Raw genomic sequence first — 20,422 nt, 5'->3', positions numbered from 1 at the left:
ATGCGACGAAAAAGACAAGAGGAAACCTCTGCCCTACCTGCACCCTCCAACACCGCAACTTCTTGGAGAGGCATGCCATTCATATCGTCGCTCCGCCTTGATGGTGAAGATTCTGTTCTGTCTGCTCAAAAGACCAGCCCAGCCAGGCAGGCCGGCAGACCGGGACAAGCGGCGGCAGCCGAGGCTAAACAGCCCACCTCAGCGCGCGACAACAAAAACCCCGATGCCCGTCCGTCCGCCCGCCTATCTGGCAGCTGTGTCTCTGTCTGTCTGTCTGGTTGTTTGTCTTGGACACTTTTGGGTGATGAGTTGAGAGTGGGTTCGTAGTGCAAAAAGCATCCAGCCCTCCATCCCTCCCGCCCTCTACCGGCGCTAGCCGTGGGTCCTTCCTTTCTCCTGCCCCAACAGACAGCGACCAGCGAGCACCCAGCGCACCATTGCAGGGCAGTCAGTGCGCTTACCAATGTCCCATCTGCCCTCATCATCTTCTTTGATCATGGCTTTTCTCTCACACGTGGCCATTTCCATGACCGCCGCCGTCGCCGTCGCTGCCGCCGCCTTTTGCCGCACTACCCGTAGGTTGTGCAGTGATGAATGGTTGCAGGGTGCTGCTGTCAGAGCAGCTGGTTCTCGTGTGCAAGCAAAGCAGCGCGGGAGCCAACTGAGGTGAGGTGTCAAGTAGTTTTTTTTTTTTTTGTCTTGCTTCGGGCGCTTCGGCATCCAAGTAACCTGAAGCAGTCATGCTAACCAAGTATGCCATGCCACGGTCTCGTCTCGTCTCCTGTCCTGTCCTGTCCTGTCCTGTCCGCGGACGCGAGCCGGCAGCAACCAAACGGACGAACGAGCGGGGTGCGGGGCAACATTACATGCGTACATACATGTACATTAACGTCCAAACAACCACACATTCTGCACATAGCTACATGCATGCATCCATGTATGTCGGTCAAGTCAGTAAGGAGCAAACTGGCTGGCACATCTTCGGGGCATGCGAGACCAGACCCAACAACAGGGAGGAATAAGAGCCACGCGAGGCGCGTTTAAGCCTTTTCCTTGTTTGTTTGGCTGTCTCGCGTGCCAGCCAGTTCTACCGGACTGAGTAAGGTACCATGACTGTGCCCCAGTATCGGTATTTAGTGGCGTGAGGCAACGAGGGAGTGAGTGACTGCCAGTGTATGTCCGCACACATGAGACTCACCATCAGCAGCTGCCTGTCCACGATCTTCTGTCCTGTTCAATCAGCCAAGGAAGACCTTTCTTTCCATTGCTTGCCGCCTTTTGCCCGAACGAGGAAAGAAAATACAGTACGTACAAATCGAGAAAGAACAACCCCTCGCTCGCTCGCGTTCGTTCACTAATCTCGCCACCCACACGGCAAATCCGACGCGATGCCAGTCAGTCAGTCAGTCAGTCAGTCAGTCAGTCCACGTGCAGTCCGCTCGGGTGTCTGCCTTGATGCCTCCCTCCCCCGCCTTCCGCTGAGACCGCCGGTACAGGAGGAAAGGTGTAAAAAAAAAAAAATAAAAAAATAAAAAAAAAGGTTCGAACGGCTTCAGTTACCTTGGTCCCGTCAACCCCGTGGCCAAGGTACCTGTCACCTACCTTATCTGACTTTCTATGAAGGAGAGTGGCGCCCTTTGGGCGTCTCTCTTCTTCGTGCGTGCAAGCGCCGCGCCACGTTTCTCCCCCCCCCCCCCCCCCCCCCCCCCCCCCCCCCCCCCCCCCCCCCCCCCCCCCCCCCCCCCCCCCCCCCCCCCCCCCCCCCCCCCCCCCCCCCCCCCCCCCCCCCCCCCCCCCCCCCCCCCCCCCCCCCCCCCCCCCCCCCCGTGCAGGAAGACGTCTTCCTGTTGTCGAAACACCTGTCAACATCGATATCGTCGCTGTTGCCAGATTATCCGAACTTAAATTTTTTCCCCCCCTTCCCAGCGTCGTATGTCTTTTGTGCTGGGCTTTTGTCCCGGCGATTAAAGCGGTCTGGGTAAGGTGTCGTAGCACGGGCAGCAGCCGCTTGATTGGGCTCTTGTCTGTTTGTTTGTTTGTTTGCCTGTTTGTCTGTCTGTCTTTCTGCCTCTGCCCCCTTTCCCCCCTCCCATCCTCTCTTCTGCCCTCCTCCACTTGAGCCCCTTCTTCGACGCGGCGTCGACCGGCGGGCGGCGTGCGTGTCTCGAGGTACGAGAGTAGAGCTTGCCCGCTACTTCCAACCACGACGGCTGTCTGTCACTGCCGCCGTTGCGTCTGCTACGTCGTCCATCTCCTCATCCAGCTTCTCCCCCAATCCTTCCCTCCACCCTGCTCGCTGCCCTGTCTGCCTATATTGCACAGTAGGCGTCTGCCGCCAGCCGCCAGCCGCCAGCCGCCAGCCGCCCACGCGCCGGCTGCCGCTGGAGAACCAACCCCCCACCCCGGCCGACCTGGGTATGTGTACTGTATGTGTCGTCACCATGCTGGTCCCTTTTGGCTCGGGCTGGGCTGGGCTGGGCTGGGCCGGGCTGGGCCGGGCTGGCGGGGGCTACCTGGGCTTGTGCGGGCCTTCTGCGTTAGCTGATGGGAATCGCCGGCCCGAGAGCTACGAGGCCAAGGACGGACGCAGTTCCGCGGAATAACAACGTGCAGGGGCGCCATTCGAGCTCCTACAGGTCAGGTCGTCGTCAGCTGTGCCTTGGTGAACGGAGCTTCGAGAATAGAAGGAGGGAGCAAGACACTGGATTGCTTAGATGTCAATTATAGTGTTATCATTACTGTATCATTGCCTCCTTTTCTTCGTCCATCGTACAGTCTGCCTGTTGCCACTGTTGCGTCGTTTCTGTCCGTCCGTCATTATCGTAAATCTGCTGGAAAAAAAGTGTGACACGTAGCTGCCTGCCTTTTGTCCGTCAACCGGTCGAAAGGAAGGGAAAAGCGTGTCCTCGCTGATTGCGCTTGTTGTTTGTTGCCTTGGTTGAATGTTGTCGTGCTTCCTGCCTTTCTGTCTACACTTTGCTACCTGTGCGCGCGGCAGCCTCAAATTCTGCTTGTCTGACTAGCCGACTCTCGTCTCTCCGTCGTCAACATCAACACGCCCTGCGACATATCCACCCTTGCGCAACCCCTCTTACCCTGCTGCTGACACGGCACTCTTCGGCCGCGCGCCCATGCGTCGACTCTGCCACCCCAAGAGATTCAAAGCTAACGCTAGAAGTGATCAAAAAATCCACCCACCATTCTCCCACAGCGCCGTGTTGGAGGAATGTAATGAAAGAAGAAAGGAGAAAAGAGGAGAAGAATAAACATGTACTGACAAAGCAAACGAAGGAGACTGGAGGTAAAACTCGCTCTAGCACGCTTGCTTGCTTGTGCGCTTCGACTCTTTGGTTGTGCTGATAGACAAGGAACAGGCTTGGAGAAAGGAAAGAGGGAGGAATAGGAGGTCGAAGTCAAAGGGCGACGACCCAAGAGGATCGACAGAGGCAAAACTCCGGGAAATGCAATCGACCTAGCGCATGCTCCAGTGTAGATGGGTAGTTACATGTGCTGTTTCGCCTGCCAGCCTGTACCGCAGAGGGTAGTGGTATTGGTGGCGGAATCCGGATAAAGGGGAGGTAGGTTTGGTGAGAAGGTTTGGGGGGGTTGCGTAATGGTGATGTAAATTGGGCCTTTGATGCGGGGAAGAGAGAAGGGAAGATGATGCCACCATGCCAGGAGGGCAGGTCACGAGGACGAAGGGATGGGAAAAAGGGTTTGGTGAAGAATTGGGTGGATGGCATGAACGGTGAATTAGATGAGGATGATCGACAGACTGGCTCTCGGGCAGCCCACTCGCGTTCGCGATCCGGTCCCGCAGCACTGGGCACCAGCAGCCAGCGTGGCCACGAATGCGGTGGATGCTGGCGGGATAGCGACCGCAAGGAAGCGGCGGTCGCCGTCTTCTGTGGGTTTAGAGTTTGTGCTTGTGTGCATACGCTTCGGCTACTCCGACCACCCCTCCGCGTCCGTCCGTTTGTCCGATGTTGCTTTCCGTCAGATGTCGGGTGCGTCGGGCTAGCAACGTCGGTACTGTGTGTCGACTTGGCTGGGGCTAATTTGTTGAGGAGCTGGACAGCTGAAGAACCGCCGAAGGCCATGCAAAGACGTCGGAGTAAGCAGGCATCCACGGCGCAGCGCGGGTCATGTCATCTCCTTTGGGAAGGAACCTGGAATGTTCCGAACGGTGCGAAAGGGGGCTGAAGGGAGGCGAGTTAAAGGCAGTCACGTTGGGTCTGCAACCCAACGCCTCCGTCATTGGCCATTCAGGCAAAGAGCCTTAGACCATGACTCGACAACTAAGACAGGCATTGCTGGTCCTAAGGCTGTGCTTCCCTGGTCGGAACGCCGGCTGCGCGGGCCGTCCGTCTTGACCGACTTCATATCGCGTCTCTACCCTTACCCTTGAAGCAGGAGTCTTGACTGTCGAATCTGATTTGAACCGGTGCCGAGTGGTGGTGCTGGTGGTGCGAGTAGCCGCCGTGATGGTGCGGATAGGATCGAGGGCGGAAGGGGTCACCGTGGTGATGGAGTGTGTGCTGAGGAGACTGATGATCCCTGTGGAAGAAAACGATATCGAAATTTCAGCCTCTCGTCCTTTTGTCTGTCTAGGTCCATACCGTCGGAGTAGTGGCCACGAACCCGCCGGTGTTGTACCCAAGTCCCACGCCACCTCCGCCGCTTCCAAAGCCAAACACAGTGTCGTCGTGCCCATACCCCAGCGACGTTGCCGCCGGGGAGCCCAGGGGTGATGAGTAGGCGCTGCTGGGCCGCACGCAGTCGACGGCAGAGCGCGGCACCTCCAGGTATGGTGACCGGGCCTCGGGCATAATTCCTCCCGGCGTCTGGACGTGCAGAGGAGAAGCGGCAAAGGCTGGGCTTAGGCTCTGCCCATAGCCGTATTCTGCAATTTGGCTCTCCAGATCCAGGTTCAGAGTGTCCAGACCGTACGGATTTTGCTCCAGATGTAAGTCGACATTGTGTTGACGATGCCACTCCCGCCTCGCCCGGTAATTGGAGGCCGTCTCGCGAGGAAAGTCCATGAGAAAGGCAACCGTTGCAAGGTTGTGGGCGTATCCGTGACCCGCTTGCAGCGCATCAATGTACCGAACAATCTCCTCGAGGGGTATGAGGGCGTTGTCGGCACAAAATGAAGCACCGATGTCCGAGAAGACGGGTTCTATCGCTACTGCCACGGCGTAGAAAAAGGACAGTACGAGGAGAACGTTGATGTCGCCGCTCCGAGCGGACAGGAGGGATATCGGCACCCAAAACAGCCATTTCCGAAGTGCGTAGAGTTGTTGAAACTGGTCCTCTGGGGTTGCTGGAGGGTTTGAAACTCGCAGGCGCTCAATGTATCCTTTGAGCTGATCCAACCACTTGGTTTCCTGTTCGTAGTTGACCAGGTAAGGTTGGAGTCGTTCAATGTTGGAGTGGACGAGCTGTAACGTCGCAAGGTGTTCACGGCGGGCGTCTGCACTGATGAAGGAGTTGCCGTTGTTGAAGAGCGTCTGCGGTGCGGTCGATGCTTGGTCGGTGATGTAGTCTGAGAAGGCGGATTCGTGTCTCCACGGTTGCATCGCGCTGGTAATCTACGGCAAGTCAGCATGAGTCGAAAAGATCGAGATGGGAGTTTCATCGCACCGTCTTGATGCCCGTCATCAACGAGGCCCATCCCCGCCTAATTTCGTCAGTACCAGTCTTCAAAAAAACATCAAGTCAGCGATGAACTCACCAGTCCATTGCTTGCCATGATAGCAGCAACGACGAGGCCAGCACGGCGTCCGAGTTGGCCCTCGAAAAGTGGCCAATGGCTTCGTGGAGGCCCTTGAGGGCGATTCCGCCGTGGGCAATGGCCAAGTTCCTCGTCTCGCTCGACTGCGAAATCCAGGCCAAGTGAGAAGCGGAGAAGGCGAGGATGGAGTGCATCACAAAGGGATAGGAGGATGCGAGGCTCAAGAACCTGCAAGGGGCGAGGTTAGTAAGTTGGTGGGATGGTGAATACGAACGAGGCCCAGCCGAGTGGTGCTTTTCGGCCCACTTACTGCGGCATATTTCCGGCCCAGATGGTCAACTTGGACGTCCTGCCCCGGAACATCTCGGTGGTGATGGAGGAGAGATGGTGGATGAGGCGAAGGTCGGTCTTGGAGTAGAGGGTCCATTGGGGCTGGGGATAGACGCCGAGTTCTGGAAAGGGGAATTCGCCAGTGGCCTTCCAGATGTCGACCGTGGCCTCGATCTCAGGAGTCCAGAGGAGATTTGGCTGCTGGACACTTTTGGGACTGTCCGGAGCAGCCGAGTTGGGGTTGTCGTTGTAGTCACAGCGCACTTGGTGCTTTGTACAGTTTCGACTAGGCGCGAGAGTTAGCAACGAGGCGGCAGAAATCTGTGAACAAGACAAGTACCATTGGGGAAAAGTCTCGTCGCAGCGAATGTGGCGCTTCTTGCACGTCTTGCATCCTTTGCGAGACTTGGTGTGGCTACGGCGCGAAGGGCCACCACCGGGACCAGCCATGGCGAGAGAGGAAGAAGAGACTAAGACCGGGGACGGGGTCGGTGATGGTGGTTGTGGTAGTGGTGGTGGTGGTGGTGGTGGTGGTGTTCCGGCGTTGGGGTCCGGGAAGCAAGGCGGTTGTGAGGGATGGGGATTCCAGAAGGATGGAAGTTCTGGAAGGGGGATGGATACGTCAAGTCAGAGGTTTTGAGGCTAACGAAACGAGCGTGACGGCGGAAAGCCAAAGCGAGTGTTTGAGTTGATTCGGTGGGCAGGGCAAGCTGAGCAGCAGGCTACTCTTATGGCTTGTGCGAGGTTCCGTAGGGTTTTGCTCGCAGAGGGAGGCGGGCGCAGGGACTGGCCTGCATGTCCACAAATAGAACCACCGCTCGACTTGCCTAGTCAGTACCTAGTCAGCGCGTGCTCGTGGCCGTGGCATCAATTAACCTTCTCCAAGACGACTGAACGTGACCACCCGCTGCAACGCTCAGATGCTAAGCTCAGCACACGGATCCAGGCACACGGTCCTGTTTCGGGGCGAGGGGACCACGGACCTGAGCAGTGCCCAAAACGGCCTCCTCCGCATGTAGTAGAGGCGTGCTGGGCTCATGCTGGTCACCATGACTTACGCCTCAGCCGCTCCATGATGGCTTGCATGAAAGCAGACCGCCACCCTCCCCCCCATGCTGCGCTGCCCTACGATGCCCTACTATGCCCTGCCCTTGGTGCCATGAGGTGTGTGCCCTGGCTAACCTGACCTGACCTGACCTGGGTGACCCCCCCCCCCCTTTGGTTTGACACTTTTGACAGCCGGCCGCCGGGTGACACGTTCTTTTGGCACACGGCGGCTGAAGGGAAACAGAATATAAGCAAGCAGAGAACAACTGCCGGTCGGTAAGATCGCGTCCTCCTGTATCCGCAGGTGCATGCCACACAGATTCGCTAACCCTTTGGCACTGCAGCGAGCGCCATGCCAAAAATAGCCTTGCCATGCGCCTGTAGCCTGTCTGTCTGGTTGTTTGTTCGTTCGTTCGTTCGTTCATGATATTGAGGATGGTTGGGTTGGCGGTTCTCCGGACATCCGTCTTGCGTTGACCTCATAGAGCAGCCCGCGCTTGCCGGTGGTTCGCTTGACGCTTTCCCTTCCTTCTTTTTTGCCGTCGCTCGGTTGTCGGGGTCGGGGCAGCGTCGGCCGGCGCCAAGGGACGAACATGAGCGACACGACACGCGCCGTCTGGTGGTCACTGTCACTGTCACTGGAGCAGGGCTGGGCTGGGCGAGCAGCGTGGCTGAGCGCTCCGAGTGGGTTGATGACTGGAGACGTGCGAGAGACAGTGTGTGGAATGCGAGGTGTAGCACCGGTAAGGCTGAGAATGGCCTAAACACCCAGACAGAATGCCAACCAACAACACAACGTCGCATCGTCAAGTCACCACCATCAGATGCCATTATTCTCTACACACCTACCTACCTACCCACCCACCCGTCCCTCTCGGGGGGCCCGGTCGACGGCGACCGGCTTAGCTGACCTTACTCGCCCGCTCGATGCTCGATTCAGTTTCGCGCGCTGCCAATTGGTCCAGCTGGCTTGGCACCATTCCACATCCCACATCCACACTGCCCAATTTTAGTCGCCAAAGACTCCAAAAACAGCCAAGCCAGCCGGTCGCCATGTGCCAGCCAGCCAGCCAGCCAGCCAGCCCAGGTGAGAAGTCATCATGGCCGGAGCGGAGCGCAGCCATCGCCATCGTCCACCACCACCACCATCATCATCATATCATCATCGTCACGGCACTTAGACCAGACCCGGCACCACCCTCGCCCGACCAGACGGACGGGGGAACCAACCAGGTCGAAAAAAAAAAAAAAAAAAAAAAAACTTGACCTCTGCGGCGCAGCCCAGCCCAGCCCAGCCCTGCCACTCGGAGCGAGAGAGACCCTTGCATTGAGGACTTTGACTGCCCGTGCTTGCCGGAAGAACCGCCGCATCTCGTCAGGCGAGCCGCCTCGGCAGCTTCAGGCACCTTGGATCCTCCGTCGTCAAACAGAAAAAATTGAGAGACGCGCTGCGCTGCTGCTGCTGCTGCTGCTGCTGCTGCGGTGCTGCACTGCGGCTCCGCAAGTAACGACCCAACCGCCTCAACGGCTTCCGTCGTGGGTCGCCTGGCTCCTTGTGTGTTGACTGATGTCAGACAACACTACTCTCGCCGTGCAGTTTTCCCACCACTCGCTTCTGCCCCTCGCCTACTTCTCGTTATCAGTCATTATCGTCACTGTGCACCGTTCCCCCGGCCCGGCGCAGAGAAAGACCAACGCAACGAAATAAATTAGCAGACGCCCGTGGAATTTGTCGTCTTTGGAAATGCTATCGCTTTTTTTCGCTGTTCGCTCGCCCTCGGCCCCGGTTATGCAGCTAATACCCAACTGCAATGAACAAGGGGGAAGAAGAGCCTCGGGCGTCCCGAACAGACGACCTACCTACAGCTACCTAAGGTATCTACCTAATTGACTCGTGTCTAAAGCTAGTCTGCTCCTGTCGGTTCCTCCGCTGTCAAAAAAATCCTGCGTCCGTCCGCCCCTCGATTCCTCCCGCTTTCCCGCCCGAGAATCTGATTCAACCTGACTGCTCCGCGACACCGACCGCCCTACGCCCACACATCGCTTCCCCACCTGACGTACTTGACTTGAACCCCTGGTGAAAAAAGAAACCCGTCGACGCTTAATAGGTGCCAACCATGCAACGGTCCTGCGGTGCTCAGCGCGTATAAATGACAGCTCGCTAAAAGCCAACGATGGAAAAAAAAAAAAAAAAAAAAAAGGTCTATGTATGCCTATCCTGGTCCCATTTCATTACAGTGCCCTGCGCTTGCTCCCAGAGCTACTTAGCCGAATCGTGCATCCGGTGCGTCATCGCTCCGGATCCATTATCCGTCTCCCTGATCCATCCTTGTGACGTAGCCTTTGTTCGGTCCTCCGTCATTTGTGCAATTGGGACCAATGCTTCACAGACTGTACGCCTGCCGCAAAGCCTGCTCCTTTTCCGGCGGCAAGTGGTGTAGGAAGCTGTCAAAGTCCGGAATCATGTTCTTATATTGCGAGAGTGCCTGCTTGATTGTGAGCAACGCTTCTTGACCACATATTTTACTTTTGACTTACTCTCGAAAATGGCTCCGCTGGACCGTCCACCTCCGGCGAAGACAAGAAAACTCGGGGTGCAGACGCCATCTCTGCAAAAAAGTCCAGCAGGCATTGCTCCATGGCCTGCGGGTTGCACAGCACAATGTAAATGAATCCCCTTGAGCGCATGTCCCTTTTCGTCCGTCCAGTCCACGTGCTTGATTGCGTTGATGAAGTAAGGGGCAAACGTCGCCAGGTGCGGTGCGAGGGCTTGTGCATTGCCGATGCCCAATCTGCCTAGAGCAATGGCTGCATTTTCGTTGAGCGACATTGGCATCTTGCCGTTGAACAGAATCGTTGCGAGTCTTTGCAAAAGTTGCTCCACGTACGGCGCCATGCCCTCCTTTTGGCGCATGGCAATCTCGCCCACTGACCAGCAAGCGTTGTTAACGACTGAGAAGCCGTTGTCCTCGGCCTCGGGGATCGTGTTCTCGAGATCCAGCTGAGTTATCAAAATCTCGAGCAAGGAGGGAAGGAACGGCTGAAGCTGGGGGAAGACGTAGATGGCGCAGTCTCCGAGCAGAGCGTACGCAGATTGGCGCACGTCGTTGTTGGGATCCTTCATGCAGTATGCCAACAGCTCGAGCATGTTGGGTTGCGACGTGCCGACGAGCTCCGTGCTCTTTGGCTCGTCAAGCGCCTGGATAATGGCACTCAGCAGATCCAGGCTCGTGACGAGAAAGTCCTTGTCGGGGTCATCGAAACCGGGGTTGTTGGCGGCGACAAAATACTCCTCAAGGTTCTGGTGGATGATGTTGATGCATCTTGTGAAAATGGGTCTTGCAAACGGCGCGAACAAGTCTCCAAGAGCCGATGCAATGTACGAGAGACATTCCAAGAGCGGGAACATTTCTCTTGAGCGATCCGAGACTTTGTTCCACCTTGAAATGAGCGCGGGCATAAGAAGTTCGACGAGCTCGGGATTTTTCAAGGCCGGTCCACATGTTCGGCCAGTGTCTGAACGCAGTCGTAGAGGATGAACATGTTGCGATCCTTGTACCGCGCAAAGCATTCGACAAATTGTCGAACAATGACGGCACAGTACGGGCTGAGTTGACTGCCGGCCTTTTCCTCTAGGTTCGCAAAAGCCGACGAGGCTGCCTCCTGAACACGCTTGTTGCGGTCAAGCATGCGCTTGAGGATGCCATCCATCATTGGCTCAAAGTACTGCTGCTGGCCAGCAGGATCTAGATGCGACGCCCAGGCAGAGTAGCGTCCAAGGGACCAGCAGGTGATTTGGCGGACGACGGGCTCCTTGTCGTTGAGTAGTGTGATGAGGTACTGGGTGAGTTCAGGCAAGTGAGGCTGCACAACCTCCATGCAGCCATCCGCGACGGCTCCAAGAGCAAGGACTGCAGCTTCTCTGTTGGGCCACTCTTGATGCTTGAGGTTGTCCTTGAGGTATGGCAAGGTGACCTCGAAGACGGGCTGATGGAAGACAGATGCCAAAACGTCCAGCGCCGCGGCCGAGCACTTTCTCAAATTCCACTGGTCTTCTGGATTGCCGTCTTCGTCATCGTCGTCATAGTCCTCAACTTCGCCTTCGCTCAAGTCGTCCCTGTCGCCAGCTGTCGTGGAGCCGCACCCTTATCCGGATTCGACGCATCCCCGTTTGTTGCAGTTGACCGGCCGGCCTTGGAGTGGGCAAATATGGGTTTGATATCCTCTTGTTTGTCTTCTTGGTCTGCATCCTCATTTTCACCCTCCAGTCTCAAAATGTCATCCTCACTGTAGACCATGCTATCCAGCAAGACTGGGACAATCTTGGAGAGGTACGGACCGAGCGAGTTTCGCAAGTTGTCGTCCTCTCCTGCACACAGCCAAAATTCCGCGGCGTCGAGAGCCAGATCCGGGTCATCAACGCTGCGCTGCTGGACCAGCAAGTAATCGACCAGGCCGTCCATGTGCGGAATCACCCTTTCCGGACTTATTTCCGCAATGTGGAGAAATGAACGGCAGACGTATTTGCGCACTTCGCTGCTTGGGTCAGTTGCGAGGCGGAAGAGGGCCAAGAGCATGTTGTCCAGGTTGTCCACAATCGCGCGGGGCTGTTCTGGCATGAAGGAATTCAATGCAGCCAACGCATTCGCTCGGACCTTGGGAATAGGGCTGTTTGTGAATTCGACGAGCTTGGGCACGATAAAGTCCAAAGGCCTAGTCCCGGAGTAGACCTTGTCTAATGCGCGGCGGTTGTCCTCGCAATTTTGAGAAGTGCACCCATGGCTCCCTCTTGAGCCTGAGGCGTGACAGATCCAGAGTCATTGGAGACCAGCGCTATCAGGTCCGAGAGAACCTGGGGCCATCCAAGAATGCCGCCTTGCCGTACAACCTCCGTTATGACATTGCCCGCGTAGGCCCGCATTTGAGCATTTGGATCCTGCAGAACGTTGATGACGACGGAGCGAATGTAGTCCTTGACGGGTTCGGGAATCATCTTGTACGAGCACTTGATGTCGTTTTTCAGCATCACGGCAGCGGCGCTCCTTGCGAGATGGTAGCTCTCAGGGGAGAGGTCGACGGGAGCGGGAGGCTGGGAGCTGGACAGGAGGAATGCAAGATAATTGTCAATATCCGGCGCGGTCTTGGCTTGCTTGAGCATCTGGTCGAGCGAGTGTTAGGTGTGCGGACAGGCCAAGTGGTCGGGCGGGAGCAAGGGAAACGCACTATTTCGGCATTCTTCTGAGTTGTGGCGTCATGTCCGCTCAAGGAGTCCTTGAGACACTGAGCCAACTGCCTCAAAGGCTCGGGCTGTGGCTCCCAAGTCATGGTGGGGCAGGTGTGTTGTGATGGTGTTGCGCGTTCGCTTGGTGGGGAGTGTCGATTTGGAGGGGTGGCGGGGCAGGGTTGAGGACGGTCTGGCTATAAATGCTTCGCACGCAAAAAGCCAGTCGCTGGAGATGACAGCTACTGAGAAGGAGGAGGCGATTAGCAGAGGTTGCTGATGCAGGAGGAGAGTCAACAGCACGAGGCCGGTGCGGGACAAAGTGTGCTACGCGAGCATGCGCGGTACCTTGAGCGGGTTTACTGTGCGACGACCATGTTCCCAGGCGAAGCAAATTTGGAGCGTGGCTTTTCAAATCGACAAAAAAAGAGCCTTGTCTGACGGCGAGAAGAAATCTTTGTGAAGGTGTCGGCAGGACGGGCAGATGCAGGAACGGGTGCGCTGTCGAGACACGAGCAAGAGAGGGCTGAGACGTCGCCGTGTAACGGGACGAGCAGCGCAGGACGACAGTGGTAGAGGTCGAGGAGGGGGGTGGGGGGTCAGAGGCTCTGGTCGTTGGCGCGCCGTGGAGCAACAGCTTGTGTGAAGGCGGAGCGGGTGTTTGGCGGTGGTGCGGGTTCAACAGTGCAGTGCAGCCAGCGACTGGAGAGCGTGGTCGGCCAAGGCGGGCAGGCCAAAGCCAGCAAGGGAGCGCAAACCACGGCCGGAGTGGACTGAAATTTTGGTTGACGACGGGGACCACACCACGCACGTTACCATCCCAACTTAATCACCACATGTTAAATCTTGTCCCCGGTCAGGTCTTGTTTCTAGAGGGCCACGGGAAAACGGCCGGCCGTCAGTCAAATATTCACTTAGGGCTGCTTGGCTGCAAGAGGTGACACGGCCCCGGGGGCACTTGTTCTCCATCTGAACCTCATCCATCGACCTGTCCCTCCTTCAATGGAACCCTGTCACTGCACCAAGCCGTGTTTGAATTTGCCCATGCACGCGTCGCACCAAGCAGGAACGCCGTCCTGTCAGGCTGAGGCTGTTCTGTCAACGCTGGCCCCAAAATTGTCATTAACCCTGAAGTGTGTTTGATGCCGGGGAGCCGAGTATAGATCATGGTGGGAGAGCCGAGAGAATCGAAAATCCCCCGTTGTCGCAGAGCAAAGCTAGACGAGAGCCACGCATCGAATCCTCATGACAACCGGATCGGATGGGGGGGGGGGGGATTGTTAAAAGAGAAAAAAGTGCCCGGATGCTGCAGTGACACGCACGGCTGGCGTATTGCAACCACATCGCGACTTTATAACGGTACCTTAGATGGATCCAGGTACCGGCACAGGTTCACCTTTCAGGTCCCGTCGGGTCAAGGTTGGCCAGGAGACACGGCACGTGACTGGTGAGCGTGTGGGATGGAAGACTCCCGTCCCCTTCCTTTACCGCACCATCCGGGCTTTCGGCGGAACATGAGGCGGCCAGGCCGATTAATAAGGTCGTAGGTGGAGGTGGCAAGGCTGGCTGGCTGGCTGGCTGGCTCGCTGGCATTGCGTCTCGAACACGCTGCGTGCATGCGACAACGACTGCTTCCATTCGCCTTCATACCGTACCGTACCGTAGCCAACCAATTCCCGGACTCCGATTCCACTCCTCCCCGCCCGCCCATTTTCTTCCGCCTTGCCCTAGCTCACTCACCTTCTCACCTTCTCCTCTTCCACTTGACACTTCCACCTACCTCTTCACCTCCACCTGCCATCTCTGTCCCTCGCACTTCGACCGCTTGTCTTCCCACCGTCGCCGATCTTTCGAGCCGACCCTCTTCCGACCCCAATCGCGTGCCCGCCAAGGGTAACACCCGGCCTCGACGTCACCTCTCACGACCGCGCGCGCTGAGAGAGCCCCATCGGCGGGGCGCACACGGCGCAGCAACACTTTCCTTGCCCCATTGCCGCCTCAGCCACTGCTACTGCTTCACATCGTGCATCGCTACGACACGACCCAGATCAACTTCTTCAGTCCGCCCGCCCTGCCCCAGGCAGCTTCGCGACCGCCAACATGCGACTCCCCGATCCCCACTTCCTCCCGCCGCCCTCCACCTTGTCCACCCACCTCCGTCCCTCGCATCCCACCAAAGCCTCGTCGCCGCCCTTTGTCGCTTCCGAGCCGACCGCCATGCATTTTCCCGCCAACGGCGACCTGTCCATGAACGCCAGCCAGATGAGCTCCACGGGCAAAGGCATCTTGGTGGGCATGCTGTCGGCCTTTGGCTCCGCGGCATTCGTGGCCATCGTTTTCGCAATCATCTACTTCTTCAAGTACACATCTCACGGACGCATCTTCCTGGACCGAATAGGCAGACCCGGTGAATATGATGACGAGCAAGCATTCCTCAAGGAAGAGGCAGAGGCCTTGGAGGAAATGGACGAGTTGCAGCGTGCTGAATACCTACGAGCAAAAGGTACGCCGTAGCTGTGCCCATGTCGCCTCCCAAATCAGCGCTGATTTAACCAATTAGCATTCATACAAGCAAACCCTCCAGAGTCCGCGCAAACGGATATTTCCTTGTCTCAGTTCTTGGCGATCCAGGAGAAGGGAGTTTCAGCGTGGGAATTCGAGCCCGAGCTTGAAATCGCCAACTGCTTTGTCGAAGGCCGCACCGAGGTTGAGTTTTTTGACTCCGAGTGCAGCGTGCAGAGCAATCTCCCTATTCCCAAGCAAAATGAAGTGTACTACTGGGAGGCCAAGATTTACGATAAGCCGGAATCGACGACGATTGGCATCGGCCTGACCACTAAGCCGTACCCCCTCTTTCGACTTCCAGGTATGCTTGATCTCGCTTCGCCTCAACCCGTGTTTCGGCTAATTTTCAGCAGGCTATCACAGGACTTCTATTGCATACACTTCGCACGGCACGAGGAGATTTAACCAACCCTTTGCCGGTACGCCATACGGGCCGACTTATGTTCAGGGCGACGTCATCGGGGTTGGCTATCGCCCCCGAACAGGCACCATTTTCTTTACGCGTAACGGCAAAAAGCTCGAAGATGTTGCGCATGGTCTCAAGGCCCAGAACTTCTTTCCCACTGTTGGCGCCAACGGTCCGTGCCAGGTGCACGTGAACTTTGGACAAATGGGCTTTGTTTTCATCGAGGCCAATGTAAAGAAATGGGGTTTGGCGCCAATGACTGGCTCGCTGGCGCCACCGCCACCATACGGAAGCGAGCAGGGCAGCATTCTCCTTGAGGGTGGAAGAGAAGGTGTGCGCGAGGGCATGGGATACATTGCCGCTGGATACGCGCACCGCCGGAGTGGTAGCCAACAGGTCCGAGTGGGCAGAAACCAACCCACAAGCCCTGGACCTCAGCGTTCGCCCACCGACATCTCACTTGCCCAACTCAGCCTTGTGGATTCAAACGAAGGCGACGTAGGCGAAGGCACGAGCAACGCTGTAGCCGCTGAAGCAGCCTTCACCGCCCAATACGGAAACATTCCCCCAATTGGACCATCCGAAGCACCGCCCGAGTACGAATCTCCCCATGGCAGTCCGCTTGCTGAACAACTCAGCCACGAGGAAAACAACCCTCTCCTCGGACACCGCGGCTACGAGCCCCCCATACCCACCTACGATGCTGCCATTGCTGAAAACAGCGAGAGGCGGGGACGCAGTGATACCCGGGGCTCCCGCCAATGAATTTGACGAAAGATTCCTACCCTCCTGTACATCTTGTGCCAAAACTGATATCGTTGCGCTCGTTTTATATTTTTGAAGTTTCCCTTGGAGTCGCGTTCGGCGATCATGGCGAATAGGCGTCAGCACACAGTCCTTCTTCATCTTTCATTGCTTCTTTTCCTTTTAGTTATCTTTTCAGCATTGGGTCGCGGATTTTGTCAAATACAGCGAGATTGGATTTTGTTTGCGTCGATTATCCAGGCCCGGGAATGGCCTCATTTTCCATACCCCTGGTTTCGAAGCCTGCCACGGCTGGCCGTCACGGCGGCGGCGGTGGCCTTGTCAGCCCACTCTCATCATCACACATGGCGCTCATCGTTTTCGGAAGCGGACGACACTGCACTGGGACGCCGCAACGGCATATCTTTTTTTTTTTTTTTAATTTTTTTTTTGTTTCTTTTTGCAACAAGCAAGCAAGCAAACACGCAAGCCAGCAAAACGAATCGTCTATTCTTTGTCTTGCGGTGTTGGGGGAAGGCAACCTCAAACGTCCGACTCGGGCAGTGGTCCGCTGGCAGCGATGAGCGGCTCATGAAAAAACGGTTTGTTTGTCAAAACGTTCGTTAGCGATCAGGATAGATACCACAAGGGGATTCTCATTTCCTAGTCTCATATGCTCTCGTGTTTCAGTGTCTCTTGTGTCGGTTTGTTCGCTCAGCCATTGAATCGTGTTGATGGAACTGACAATTTTACCGTTGCGGCTCTCTATTCTCTCAATCGAGGAGCAACGAGCTGCTCCAGCCAAAAATCTTTTCTCTGACCAGCTTCTCTACAGGCCATGTCGACTCCAATCTGATCAGGCTGCTCGCCTGCTGTGACGTGATCGCCTGGAGTCGTTCTATAAGACACAAGGCAACGACCACTCTGTCAGTGGATACGAACATGTCCTACTATGCGTGGCTGTCTTCTTCATGATGTCCGCGGCCCGGACGCAAACGAAATCATGTCCTACGACTGCAGCATGGAGGCGTTGTGGTGCATTTCACGCCTGACAGGCGACAGTAGGCGCGTTCAAGTCATATGCCTTGGGGTAGAGCGCTCAATAGCATTCGAGTGTTTTTGCAAGGAGGTCTAGGATGATGTGGGCGTCGCTTGACAAAAGAGACAGGAAGCAATTGGACAAATTCAAGGTTGCTTGCTGATTTGCAGACACTGTCTTTGTGTGCTCCAAATCTTTCTTCACCACCCCTTTATCCATCTTCACGACACTTGCCTACAAGTACTACGCGGCCATGACATGATCCGCCAACGACGACGACGACGACGACGACGACGACAACAACAACTGGTGAAGGTCGGGCAGATGCACCTCCCCCTTCCAGCGACATGAAGACTTTCATACGTTATGACGACGACGATGCGGCTTCATGAGTAGTATCTCTACCACCCACCACCCACCGCCGCCTTGACCTACAACTTCATTCTCCACACAGCAGCTCTCATCTAACCACTTCACTCCAAAGGCCTTGATCCACTTAATCTCTCTGGAATGCTTGCACACATACGCTGCCTCGTCGTTTCATGTTTCAGCCGCGGCGGAGCTGAGAAGGGCGGACGGACGGGGCTTGCTTGGTTCCCAGGCAACAGCAGCCAGCCTGCCAGTCTGCCAGCCTGCCTGCCTGCCAGCTAAATATCCTCGCTCGCATCGGACAACGGATCAGATCGAGTCGACAAGTCGACTCTGATCAGAGCAACAACGAGGGCCTTCACGAAACGCGATGCTTCGAACGACATTGAGCGCAGACAGCAGCGCAGGATAGGGATGGAAAGACGGACAAAGTCGAGAGAAAGAGCGGTGGTGAAGAAATGAGCGGCAAATGGGTGGGCGAGAAACGACACGTAAGCCAGCTAGACGAAGTGATGATCAACCAGTCGATACATTGGTAGTGTATTGCCATACGTTGACGTAGCAAACCTGTCGTCGGTCGCCTGCGATGACATCAGTCGTGGTGATGGTGCCGTCGTATCGCGCCAGCATCGGAGACGACCCGGGATGGCCGCTGGGCTGCGGCCGTTGGGTTCGGGAGGGACGTGGCGTTGGTTTGGCATTGGCGTGGACTGGAAGATGCTGTGACAGAGTGGCGGCGTACGTCGCCGTTAGAAAACGCACGTATGCATTGACGTGTCTGTCTCACTGTCTGCCTGGCGAGCGGATGCCTGTCGTGTTTTGGTACGGGACTTGGCTGAGGGTCTTCATTGATGTTGTGTCAGGCCGAGAGATGTGATGGGGTTGGAAGTGCCTGTCGCAGCTACCCGGACACTGAGCCTCGGGGGATGTTGCATGTCCAGGGGTGCTATGGATGTGGAGGATCTCTTCTTCTGTGGTGCACACATGGGAGTGGAGGGATGTAGAAGGGCGGGTACAGAGGACTTGTGTTGCCAAGGGAACGCAAGTGGAAAGCATTCACAATTTAAAACAAAATTGACAAGAGAAGGAGGCAAGTGATACTAGTATGAGGTTCTGAGAAAGTTTGAGAGGCGGCAGAAAAAGTGACAGGGGTAGCGCAAGTACACATCAAGGGGGCAAAGCTCCAGAGGCCAGCGCAAGGGGCAAAATCTTTCCCCCTGAGCTATGCCCCACTGCATGCGACTAGAGAGAAGATACGTCAGCAAGTAAGATGACGCAAATTCGGCATCTGGAGCCAGGGGGAAGGGAAAGGGGAAGAAATCAAACTTATCACCTGTCACTTGTTTTCCCCCTCCCACTTCATGCATAAGCCACCAAAGGCCCTCCACTCAACTCTCCCAATCCAACTCCCAAACAACACTCACTTTGCTCCAAATGTCTTCAGTGATCGACCAACCTCCCCCCAACCTCCCCCTTCCAACCCCTGTTTCGAATGACCCACCATACCTACCTACCCACAGCCCGCCCCAACCCAGCCTCATGACGCCGAAACACAGCATGAAACAGCCCAGGTGGCCAGCAAACACGGCCTCTCTCGTGTCCCTCGCTCCGCCCCATCACACCGCAGCAGCAGCCCGCCCGGCAGCGAGCGCATTCGGATCGGCGCGAAGCGAGGCGACCGACCTGCGCTGGTCTCGTCTTCCCCAACCTCCTCCCTTCTTCTTCTTCTTCTTCTTCTTCTTCTTCTGATCGCCCGTCGTGGATGACGGCGGCGATCGATCGCGCGTGAGAGGAACGGGCCGGATAAGTTGGTTCAGGACAGCCATCCAGCCAGCCAGCAGAACTGTCACGTCTTCCACGTGCGTGCGCTCGGCTGACGGCCGGCTCCTTGCGGGTTGTTGTACTGCTGGCTGGCCACTGGCGGGTGTTGGCGGCGGTGTGCCTGTCTGTGCCTGGTCTGACGCCGTTTGACGCGAGCGAGCGATGACTTGAGATGCCTAGGTATGCGGGCCAAGGCGCTATTCTGCCTGCTTGCCTACCTATGTACCTATTGCAACGAAGAGGTGGGTGGAGAGACATGCACGACAGGTGATGGGGTGTAGGTGGAGACATTGGGGAAAGAAGGAGCGAGCGAGCGAAAAAACGTTGGAGAAGAAGGGATATTGGCAAGCGAGCAAACACGGACGCCGACTCGCTTGTAAAAGGAAGACGCATGCGTGTTACGCGTGGAGAATCGCTATAGGCGGGGTAGAGTGGGTATGTGGCTAGCATCTGACCGCTGCAAAAGGAGATGCGTCAACGAGGGTTGAAAGAGGGGAAGCCACTGGCTCTAGGTAGTTTAATGTAGAACGACTAAGGCAGTGCATACAGACAGTAGAACTATGGGTATGCAGCCATAGAAAGAGTGAGAAGGGCGAAAGGAATAAGAAGGATCCAGGGAATGTTGAAGTCGACGCATGCACGTATACACGAGTAGTATTACGAGAGATACATCCGAGAGGTACATATCCATCTCCTTACAATCCCGCAATCTGCATCAGCAAAAGCAAAAATACGCACCTCCCAGCCATCAATTTCACATATCTGAATTTCGCTCGCATCGTATCCAGCAACAGCCGCAGTCGCATCGACCAACTCCTGCAGCCAACCAGACAGTCAGTATAAGCAAAATCAACTTTGAACATAAATAGCTCATTGAGCGAGCGAGCGAGCGGCGACACATGCGGCGGCCGGGCCCAACCGCAACACCATCCCAAGTCCCGGTCCTGGTGCCGTCTCGCCAGTCATGACTGTCTGTCGTCTCTCTGGCACAAGAAGCGCGTTATCAAACAACGGCTTCCTCCCTCGTGCCAGGCGGCGCGGTTCGCACGCACGATATACCCGACAGGCAAAACCCGATCGTGGCAGGGATTACTTCGCATGCGATGCTTGTAGCGTGCATGCGAGAGAGCGCGCGTCGCATGGATT

The 20,422-nt window shown here is 56.4% G+C and overlaps 5 protein-coding genes across 5 annotated transcripts; 1 reads left to right on the top strand and 4 right to left on the bottom strand.

Annotated features, from left to right (window-relative positions):
* Nucleotides 1-4,607: 4,607 nt before the first annotated feature.
* Nucleotides 4,608-6,514, bottom strand: IWZ02DRAFT_374005 (uncharacterized protein; the record flags this gene model as incomplete). Its single annotated transcript, XM_066764739.1, has 5 exons — nucleotides 4,608-5,591; nucleotides 5,644-5,680; nucleotides 5,735-5,962; nucleotides 6,045-6,350; nucleotides 6,405-6,514. 5 exons carry the CDS (start codon nucleotides 6,512-6,514, stop codon nucleotides 4,608-4,610), a joined length of 1,665 nt encoding a protein of 554 aa, XP_066624521.1.
* An 865-nt stretch (nucleotides 6,515-7,379) lies between these two features.
* IWZ02DRAFT_446509 (uncharacterized protein) lies at nucleotides 7,380-8,269 on the bottom strand. The gene has a single exon (XM_066767234.1). The coding sequence runs from the start codon at nucleotides 7,940-7,942 to the stop codon at nucleotides 7,436-7,438; it is 507 nt and encodes a 168-aa protein (XP_066624520.1). The 5' UTR covers nucleotides 7,943-8,269; the 3' UTR covers nucleotides 7,380-7,435.
* Nucleotides 8,270-9,495: 1,226 nt separating this feature from the next.
* IWZ02DRAFT_488947 (armadillo-type protein) lies at nucleotides 9,496-12,436 on the bottom strand (the record flags this gene model as incomplete). The annotated part of the gene is made up of 7 exons (XM_066769517.1): nucleotides 9,496-9,597; nucleotides 9,650-9,754; nucleotides 9,825-10,586; nucleotides 10,634-11,205; nucleotides 11,256-11,865; nucleotides 11,919-12,269; nucleotides 12,335-12,436. The coding sequence occupies 7 exons, from the start codon at nucleotides 12,434-12,436 to the stop codon at nucleotides 9,496-9,498; spliced, it is 2,604 nt and encodes an 867-aa protein (XP_066624519.1).
* A 1,802-nt stretch (nucleotides 12,437-14,238) lies between these two features.
* On the top strand, nucleotides 14,239-16,237 carry IWZ02DRAFT_205403 (concanavalin A-like lectin/glucanase domain-containing protein). Its single transcript, XM_066762629.1, has 3 exons — nucleotides 14,239-14,835; nucleotides 14,893-15,198; nucleotides 15,251-16,237. Exons 1-3 carry the CDS (start codon nucleotides 14,433-14,435, stop codon nucleotides 16,066-16,068), a joined length of 1,527 nt encoding a protein of 508 aa, XP_066624518.1. The 5' UTR covers nucleotides 14,239-14,432; the 3' UTR covers nucleotides 16,069-16,237.
* A 2,410-nt stretch (nucleotides 16,238-18,647) lies between these two features.
* IWZ02DRAFT_205492 (uncharacterized protein) lies at nucleotides 18,648-19,948 on the bottom strand. The gene has a single exon (XM_066762630.1). It carries the CDS (start codon nucleotides 19,724-19,726, stop codon nucleotides 18,962-18,964), a length of 765 nt encoding a protein of 254 aa, XP_066624517.1. The 5' UTR covers nucleotides 19,727-19,948; the 3' UTR covers nucleotides 18,648-18,961.
* Between the last annotated feature and the right edge of the window lie 474 nt (nucleotides 19,949-20,422).

This window comes from Phyllosticta citriasiana (assembly GCF_038021145.1).
Source record: "Phyllosticta citriasiana strain CBS 120426 chromosome Unknown IWZ02scaffold_4, whole genome shotgun sequence".
Classification (NCBI taxonomy): Eukaryota; Fungi; Ascomycota; class Dothideomycetes; order Botryosphaeriales; family Phyllostictaceae; genus Phyllosticta; species Phyllosticta citriasiana.
The sequence above is the reverse complement of the archived record's forward strand: the minus strand, read 5'-3'. Positions and strand labels throughout refer to the sequence as shown.

What these genes read in the sequence shown, in the direction of transcription:
- IWZ02DRAFT_205403 (XM_066762629.1), top strand. Translation starts at nt 14,433, where the DNA reads ATGCGACTCCCCGATCCCCACTTCCTCCCGCCGCCCTCCACCTTGTCC. An exon ending in TGAATACCTACGAGCAAAAG is followed by an intron (nt 14,836 to 14,892) that starts GTACGCCGTAGC and finishes TTAACCAATTAG; the next exon opens with CATTCATACAAGCAAACCCT. An exon ending in CCCCCTCTTTCGACTTCCAG is followed by an intron (nt 15,199 to 15,250) that starts GTATGCTTGATC and finishes AATTTTCAGCAG; the next exon opens with GCTATCACAGGACTTCTATT.
- IWZ02DRAFT_205492 (XM_066762630.1), bottom strand. Translation starts at nt 19,726, where the DNA reads ATGCTAGCCACATACCCACTCTACCCCGCCTATAGCGATTCTCCACGC.
- IWZ02DRAFT_446509 (XM_066767234.1), bottom strand. Translation starts at nt 7,942, where the DNA reads ATGGCATCTGATGGTGGTGACTTGACGATGCGACGTTGTGTTGTTGGT.